The 9,360-nt window shown below is 41.8% G+C and overlaps 1 protein-coding gene across 1 annotated transcript; it reads right to left on the bottom strand.

Moving 5' to 3' along the window:
• Positions 1–4,829: 4,829 nt before the first annotated feature.
• On the bottom strand, positions 4,830–8,713 carry LOC134365996 (major allergen Equ c 1-like). The gene is made up of 7 exons (XM_063082407.1): positions 8,618–8,713; positions 8,143–8,279; positions 7,302–7,375; positions 6,526–6,636; positions 6,072–6,173; positions 5,849–5,894; positions 4,830–4,896 (listed from the first exon to the last, which is right to left on the bottom strand). The coding sequence occupies exons 1-6, from the start codon at positions 8,711–8,713 to the stop codon at positions 5,857–5,859; spliced, it is 558 nt and encodes a 185-aa protein (XP_062938477.1). The 3' UTR covers positions 4,830–4,896; positions 5,849–5,856.
• Between the last annotated feature and the right edge of the window lie 647 nt (positions 8,714–9,360).

The raw sequence follows: 9,360 nt of genomic DNA, 5'->3' as shown, positions 1-9,360 counted from the left end.
AGTTTGTACCACTTGGACGGCATATTGGGAATCTGAAAGAATATTCAAAGGAATATCTCCTACATCAATTAAAAGTAAATATATAACGTATAATTCAGCTTTCTGAACCGAAGTATAAGGACTTTGAAGGACTTTATGGTTTACTGTGTCCGTATATCCTGCCAGGCCAAAATTGTTAGCATCTGTGAAATAAGTTTTTACATTAGATCTAGGAGAAAATGTAACACAATGAGGAAGGATCCAAGACATTCTCTGCAGAAATTGAAGCATCTTATGAGAAGGATAATGAGATGTAAAACTTCCTCAAAATTCACTAACAGCCGATTGCCACCGTACATTCAAAGCATATAAGAATTGTATTTCTCTGTGAGACAAAGGCAGTACAATAATACAAGGATCTTGGCCAGTTAATTGATGGAAACGGAGCCGTCCTTTAGTAATCAAAACAGAAATTTTATCTATATATGTTTCCAATGATTTAGTAGTTTTATGTGGAAGAAAAAGCTATTCAATAATAATATCTTGTTGTAGTAACACACCGGTGTGTGAATGAGGTGTATGAAAAATCACAAGTTGTAAATTTGTATAGTCAGTAATTCTTTGCAATTGAACTTGTTGGATAATATTTTCCAATTGTTGTAGCTCAGATTCAGCTTCTTGGGATAACATTCGAGGGCTATCTAAGGTTGGATCGCCCTCTAGTGTTGAAAATAAATGATGCAAGGCCTATGTTGGGATACCCAATGAAGGGCAAAGCCAATTTATATCTCCCAATAACTTCTGAAAATCATTTAAAGTCCGCAATGAATCCCTTGGAATTTGTACATTTTGGGGAATAATGATTTGTTCAGTAATCTTTTATCCTAAATAAGAAAAAGGAGGCTGTGATTGAGTCTTATCCTCTGTAATTAAAAGACCAAAATCCTGAAGTGTGGCATGAATAATCTTTAACAATTCTGAGCAAGAAAAAGTTGGAGGCATAGCAATTAAAATATCATCCATATAATGAATAAACTTCAAACCCAGAATGGAGGTCAGCAGCATGAAGACTGGCATTGAATATTCCTGAACCAACATCTCGACACACCTTTATAAATTGATCAATACCTCCTCCAGATTGTTTGATTGGTTGTATTAGCCTTTTGTAGTCTGCATTAGCATTTTCATATGCAAGAGTCTTGAGCATAACAGCCTGAGCTTGCTCATTACTAAATGCTCTTTTGACAGCAACATGAAGCCGAGCCAAAAAATCGGTATAGGGTTTATTAGGACCTTGCATTATCTTAACAAAAGTTTGGGGGGATTGTCCCAAGTCGTGAATCCGCTGCCAAGCCCTATGGCAAATTGCCTTTAATTGGGCAAGGGCAGCAGGGTTCATTTGACATTGCTATTGAAGACCAGCCCAGGCACCAGTACCTGTAAGTTGTTCCACATCAGGCCCTCCAGTAGCTTGGAAGACAGACTATGTGCTGACAAAATAGAGGCACAGATAGGAAAGATTCAGGGTACTGGAATATCACTATTGCACTGGCAACTTCTTGCTGCTTTCTGCAAAACTTACAAGAGGGAGGGAATCAGGCTGGAGCCAGCCAAGCTCCAAGTGGAGATAGAAGGTGGGAAAGGAGGTCCTTTCTGACTGCAGCCTCACTCTGAGTTGACTGAGAGTTGCCACTTCTATACCCCCAAATAAAGCAGTTGTAAGTAGGGGCTGTGATGTAGAAGTCTAGGCTTAGTAGGAGATAATGTTGCTGCTAAGAAAGGTTGTGAAACTGCTGGTAAAGAAGGGATTAAGGATCCACGCCACCCAAATCCATTGTTTAACACGGCCTGAAAGTAGCCATTGTTAAATTAAGGGAAGGGGATGGGATGGGCAGAGCACAGAGGCCAAGCTACAAAATACCAGAGTTTCCAGGCTTAAAACTATATCTAGATAAGATACTGGGGGTGTGGTTATTTGTACATGGAGAAGTCAAGAAGCAAATGCACCAGAAGTCTACAAAGTTTTTGAGGAATTTGTATTGCTAAAGGAAATTTAAGTCTGGCCTATAGCAAAAGCATGTGACCCTTAATCCTCAAAATAATCTCTCCAAACATAAACAAGTGGGAAATGGATAGTGGCCACGAAGGATAATGGATAAAGAAGAAGCTCCCAGAGCCACAGGACTCAAAATATGTGGACAAAAGACTAAGTTTCCACCCCCATCTCTTTATGCTTACAGCTTGCAACTCAGCTTTAATTAACCAAGCAGGTGAGAACAACTGGGTTCTGAATGACTACAGGAACACAGTTGCCAGCCAACTTGGAATAGTCACTTCAGAGTTTTCATACGAGAGAGACATTAATTCTATTTTCATTTAAACCATACTGGATTATGACTGGGTCTCTTTTTTTTACAGCAGCCAAGCTAGATTAACAAAATGTCCCAAACTGAGATATTTATCCTTCCTCATCGAACCTGCTCCTCCAGTAGACTGGAGTAAATGGTAATTCCATCCTTTCAATTGCTTAGGCCAAAGTCCTTGGAGACATCCCGTGTTCTAGCCGGTACAGGGCGCACATGTCAACCAGACCTTGCATTTGTGATTTAGTGTGGGGCTTATCAGAATTCCAGGCTGCACATGCATGGAGTGGGCCTGGGTGTTTGTCCTAAAAATGTTGATATCCTTCAACAAAAGACCACCAGGAACATACCTGTAGCTGAACAAGTTGGGGTTACCATTATAGCTACAAAGAGCTCTCAGCATGGGAAACTCCAGGGCCTCTCAGTAAGAGAGTGGTAGAAAAAACCTATTACAGAATTTTGGGAGGTTTAAGGAAGCTCTAGATTGGGGTGCTATTAGAAAGTGGGTGCAATTCTATTATTGTATATCTCAATAAATATTGTCTATAGGGAGTGGAGACAAGTATGAAAATAGAGGTGTAATTGGTAAAAAATCAGCTCATTTTAGCCAAGAGAATGCTTGTGGACTGCACAGAGATCTTGTTTGTATGGTCTCAGAGTGACTTTGTCTAATGTTGATGTTTTATGCGGTTGTTAATGTCCAACAGAACAATCCGGCTTAGATGTGAGAGTCCAGGATATCCGGGGTGGCTTTTTTTCTTTCTCAAATGGGTGACGGTGCCTTGTTTGAGCCATAGGCAGTCAGCTTCTTTCTGTGACTCCAGGTGAGGGAGAGGAGTTGTCCTCAAATTCATTCTGGCTCAGCCCTTGCTCCTCAGAGTGTGCCTCTGTGGCCTGCACCCCTCCCTGGCCATTGTGACACTTGCCTCCAACCCTGCATGGGTGACTCAGATCTGTCCTCAGAAACCAGAGAATGGCACTGATCTGGTCCATTTATTCTCATCATTCCCATTTTTATTAATTTTTTCTTTTTTTAGTAAGGGATTGCTATCTTTCTGCACTACAGACATTTCCTCCTTGCCTTTGAGTGCTCTTATATTTCATGCCTCATTTGCACAAAATGTTTGGGGTTGAAGGGGAAGATTTCAGTGTCAGCTCAAGCTGTCATCTTGACCGGGGAATAATCAAGGGTTTTATTGTGCCTCCTCTGGGCTTTAGTTTCCTGACTTGTGACACTACCCGGTCATCTCTCATTATCAACGTGGCCTTTGATTGTGATTGTTATTAATTTTCTAAGCATTCTCAAGGATATGCTAGGTCATGCGTTTCTGGGCATCAGCTGTTCTGTCTCTTAAATGCCAACATTTAAAAATGAGAGATTCCAGCATAACTAGTTGGTTTTCCACATAGCCTTTTGCCATATTTCAGCAAACCAGACCAAGTACTTGACTCAGGAATAACAAGGCTGAAGCTAATTTAGTTGTCTTATCTGGGGGCAGGGCAAGATATGGGGAGCCTCAAATACTTAGAAAGTCTTCTCTCATTAACCCTCATGCCCATAACGCCTGAGCCTTTTTTTTTTTTTTTTTGCATAACAATCCTCCACCCACTTCTTGCTATGCCCCAACACCCATGTGCACATTTTTACACTGCTTTTTATCTCCTAGTGTTGGGAAAGGATCGTAAGTGGGGAAGGATCTTCAATTTCTCTCTCCCCCAAGTCCATTAGCTCCCCAGAGAAGAGGTAAAGTTAATAACATTTAGCCCCTTGATGCCTCCTGACAGCACCAAGTACAGAATGCTGAAGATAGATATTGCTCACGTTTAATAGAATCTCATTGAATAGATTCACAACGGATAACAATGGTGGTTGAAGGAGGTTTTCCAAGAATGTGAAAGGATACTGAAACCATTTCATAGGATGGATAGTATGGAGAGGCTGGGATCTGGAGGCATGTCCTGAACCATGTCGAGCTGGTATCAGCCTCAGCAGCATCTCTCTGTCAGTAGCCCCATTGAAAAAGAGAATTCTAGGATGGAGGAATTACGTGGCAAGTCTTATATTCTCATGATATATATAATAGTCTTATTAGGTCCCTAAGAAATAAGCAAATCAAAGGGCTGCACTCACGGAACTTGAAATAACAGACAGAGAATTACGGCAGAGGGGGGAGGATCCCGAAGCTGAGAGAAGATTCTGAGAAGCTGGAGGAGGATGATGGGTGCAGGGCCAAAGAAGTCTCCTCATTCACTCACTGTCAGTCCCACATCTCTTACAGACACGAAGAAAAATCACATGACTGCCAGGCTAGTCATTTATTGGCCATGGAAAGAAGGTCTTATTCATGCCACCCCTGGGTGTGGCAAAGAGAGTCAGAAATTCAGAGAAAACCTTTGATTCTTGGTCAATTGATGATTCTTCCTAGGCAATTAGGGAAGATCCTGAAGATGCAGTGATCCTGTGGTGGAAATCAGTCACAGAACTTGTCACAGAAGACATGGGGACCAGGAAGGGAGGATGCTGGAGTCCAGGTGAGGAAGCATTCGCTCAGCACTAAATAAACAGAGGAGGAAGAGAACACAGAAACTGATTAAGCATTCGTTGGATCGAATTGAGGACAAAGAGAAGTTCTATTGCAGAGAAAACTGGACAAGAAACACATACCATCCTGCATTCTAACCTATGCATATGTGATAAGAATTGGGGAGGAAGGGTGTTGAGGAAATGATGTTTTGCTTTTCTATTGCTGCTGCCATCTCAACCTTTCCCCGACTCAGTCTATGACAAAGAGAAAGGAAGGAATGAAGGATCCTAGGCTTGTTTCTGCCATCTGCAGCATCAGAAGTTTTGGAGACTTTTTGATAAACTGAGGAATAATGGCCAAAGCCACAGCTACCTTTTATTAAATGCTTGCTTTGTGCAAGCCATAGTTGCTAAGATGTTCACATGCAATATCTGAATGAAGCCCCGTAATAAATCTGAGGTAGGAAACAGATGAGGAGACTCAGTCTATTTTACAGGTTGTTTGATGGGAAGGCCAGACAGCTCCATTCCAGATTAGAAGACAAGGATGTGCAAAGATCAAAGGCAGAAATTTTTATCATAAATTGGAGGATGAAATGGTCTCATGGGCTTGGAAGACAGACTACAAATGCAGAAACATATTTGAGTGCCATTATCATACCCTACTATTCTTTTCAGACTTAAAGTCTTAATGATTTTTAGCACATTATGTTACTGAGACCTTTTCACCAGCATAACATTCACATAACAACTCTGTAAAATAGACATGGTTTCCTACTTAATTGCTTATGTCATATGCTTAGAAGTGTGTGGTAGGACTGGGTTCTGAACCCAGGTCCCCCAACTCCAAATTTCAAGCTGTCCCCACATGCTTCCTTGCCAAATTACTTTTATTCTAATCCATGGGCACAAACCCCCAGTGCTTTTGGAAGTAACTGGTCCCTGGGCCACCCCCTCTCCACCGGGGTCAGAGATCACCAACCTGGGATCTTAGGGAGCCCCCCCATCTCGGGCTTGGAGGCAGCGATCTGTGGAGGCAGAACAGAGCACGTTCAGACACCAACCCCAGTTTATTTCCCGGGGGGAAACCAGATGACTGTCCAGGTTAGGACAAAGGGGACTTATTCAGGGTATTACCTTCCTTCAGAGTTCTCCCTTCAGTAACATGGGGATTTAGGAAGAGAAAGCCAGAGAGCTAAACTTACTGACTTTGGTCAGGTCTAATACATTTTCTTTATCAATTCCATGTTCTTCACAAATTTGCACAAACTTTTCCTTGAGTTCTGGGCTCACATCTGGTTCTCGGCCTGTGGGAAGAGTGACAGTAACTTCTGTGTCTTGTGTATTTGTTGTGAAGGCAAATGAAGGGGTTCCAGACCGATGGGAAAATGGATGGCACCGACTTGCTGCTCAGGCAGGAGTCTTGGAGGTGGGACAAACCTGTCTCGAATCTGACACGAGTAGGATATCGTTCTGGCACAGTGAGAGATTTTATAATCTTCCCATCACCAAGCCTAAGAGATTACCAAAGGTAAGCATCTGTCTTCAGAGGTGGGTAGGCAGCCCAGGATAAGACTGAGAAGACCACTCTGTATCTAGGGTTCCTTCCTTCCTCTCTCTCTCTGCCCCAAGGTGAGCATCAGCATGAAAATACTCTACCGTAGAGCTCCATCAGTTGGAATGTTTCCTCATTGTTAAAATTCTTGAGATAAAAAATAATATGGTCATTATAGTCTGCCTCAAGTATGTGAAATGTATTGGATCCATCATCTGTGGAGGAAACAGAACACAGCTCAGAATTGTGGTCCATGGGAAGTAATTGAAACCCTTTACCTGTCTGTCCCACAAAACAAATTCAAGTGCACATCCTGAAAAAGATAGAGTGAGGATGTCTAATGCCTTCCATTTGCATCTCCCTGGGCTTTATGAGGCAACTTCGAAGAAAAGAGATACTGGTAGGTTGACCACTAGTGGTAGAAAAATTTAGCCACAGCAGCAACCTGCCCACCTCCCTCAGCATCTCTGTCACTGATGTGTCTCTTCTCCATAAGCCCCACTTGCATCACATGCCCATTTGACTTGCACCACTTGCACACTGCTCATCACATCTTGAGCAGTGTGCTATGGCAGTGGCCACCAGGCATCATCAGAAAGATGCCAGGGAATGAGAAGCTGTCCTGCCAATTTACTTTTTTCCCCTACCAATTCACTTTTGTTGCAGGAGGTACATATGACCAAATTTTCTTCTTTATCTGATGGTATTACATGCTAGGCATTGGCTTTTGCACACGAAGTTCTCCCAAATTCTGGATATTGGCTATTAGATGGCCCCCATTATATTATCCAAATAAGCATTAATCAGGAATTGACCAAGATCCTGAAGATATTGGGGTTTAGTAAATTCCTTGCAAAGACTTTTTTTTTTGTTTACTTACATTCAACACTATATACACCATTTTCTTCTGTTGGGTCACTAACCAAATAATTTTCAGTACATTCTCCATTTACACTGCAAAACAGAATGAATTAATGTCCAAGAGATATTCAGGAGACTGGTTCCCTCAACCTCTGCTCTACTTGTAAGTTGAGTTTCTCATTCCACTTAATGTTTGAACATTTTGTGTACAATCACCAAAGAGCTTTTATTTACCTTATTTTACTTGATTTGATACTTTAAGAACAGCTTAAACAACTACTTCCATCACTATTACTACTACCACTACTTCCCACTGTTACTATTCTACAACTGCTTGTCTAGATCATTAGCTGAGTATTCACCATGTGTCAGCCCTCAGGTAAGTGCTTTGCAAATGTTACCTGACTTGATCCTCACGCATGCACAAAAAGTGCCATGAGGGAGAATTATTGTCATTCCCTTTTACCCATGGGAAAATGGAGGTGGAAAGAGATGAATTTTCTTGGTCACACACTAGTAAGAGATAGATTCAAATTCAGGCTGTTGATTCCAAATTCTATGCTCTTGATTTAGGCTATATTGTCACATTATGTATGATTCTGATATAATTCTACCCTCTATTTCCCCCGCTCACATTAAACTTATTCCTGTCATCAACTCTTGTCTTAAATCTTGAAAAGCCTCAGGTCCAGCAAGTATTGGATCAGTGCCACATGAGGGACTCTGATTCGAGACACAGGCTCATGTGTGTGTGCTCATGTTTGTGTGGGTGTATGTGTGTGGGTGTATCTGCAGAGGTCCAAGACCATATCCAGGCTTCCATTTTTCCTTTACCAATGAAAAAAAAAAGCTACACTTACATTGTATGATATTTAAAGAACAGAGAAGAGTTCTTTAAGTACTCGATGTATTCCACAAACAGCCTCATGCTTCCATTTTCTTCTATTTTTTCCCTGCTGTCAGAGGCCAAGCCAATGGAATACCACTCCCCTGAAATCTGCAATAAATAAGTAAAATGATTGGATAAGAAAAAAAAAAAGAGAAGGGATACCACATGGATACTCCTCTGCTTGAACTGTGGGTCAGGACTCATAATTGTGATGTGAAAATGGAATTAGAACTCAGATCAATTGGCACCACACCTTGGGCTCTTTCTACAGTCTCTGCAGTGAGAATGAAGGTCTCCAAGCATTGCCATTTTTTAGTCCGAGGTCTGAAGCCACCCCTTTTGTCTAACATGTTAAGGAACTCCTGCCCTCCAGTAGGACCCACCTGGCTTCAGAATCCTCCAATCCACCCTCCAAAGTCAGAAGTCACTACGCTCCACAACTCTACCTTTGACAGATCGAAGTTGCTTCGCACAACATCATTGTTTTCTTCCTTGTCAGCACAGACGAGGGTCAGCCCCAGACACAGCAACAGCAGCTTCATCTTGGCAGGGGGTAGTATTGTCTTCTCTATAGTTGCCAGGAGTGAGTCTTTCCCTGACAGCAGCTCCACTCCCCAGCTCCTCTGTCTTTATATTCATTCTGGGTCCAGTTTTTTATCAACGTGGCACCACCTTCTCCCCTTCCCCCCGTGAAATGGCCTTTCATTCACTGGTGTAAGGCCAAGGATTGTTCCTGCCCTTTTAAAACTTGGCAATCCCATCTTCTTTAGATCAATTTAGTGACCTTAAATTTCTCAAAACATTCTCAAGCAAAATAGTAGATGCTCTATAGGGCTGCCATTTGGAACCAGATTTAACTGTGGATCTGGCTTGGAATAAGAAAGCCAGTTATATGTGGCAGGAATGGGGCATAACTGGGAAATGGGATGTGTGAGAATCTCTGTTCCACAGCTCACATGGTGTGTGGAATTAGGTGAGTTACTCAATTTTTCCAAGCCTAGGGAAGAAAGAAACTCTACCAAAGATGTAGAACCTATCATAAAGTGTTAAAACAGGTTGAATAAAACAATGTCTTTAAAGTATGGTGTCTGGTATTCAGTGCATTTTAATTTCTTTTCCTTATTCTCTGAACCCAATCCAATTCCATTTCCTTATTCTCTGAGGCCTTCCCTCTCCCCACAATAAATGA

This window comes from Cynocephalus volans, chromosome 17, assembly GCF_027409185.1.
Source record: "Cynocephalus volans isolate mCynVol1 chromosome 17, mCynVol1.pri, whole genome shotgun sequence".
In the NCBI taxonomy this organism is placed as follows: Eukaryota; Metazoa; Chordata; class Mammalia; order Dermoptera; family Cynocephalidae; genus Cynocephalus; species Cynocephalus volans.
The sequence above is the reverse complement of the archived record's forward strand: the minus strand, read 5'-3'. Positions and strand labels throughout refer to the sequence as shown.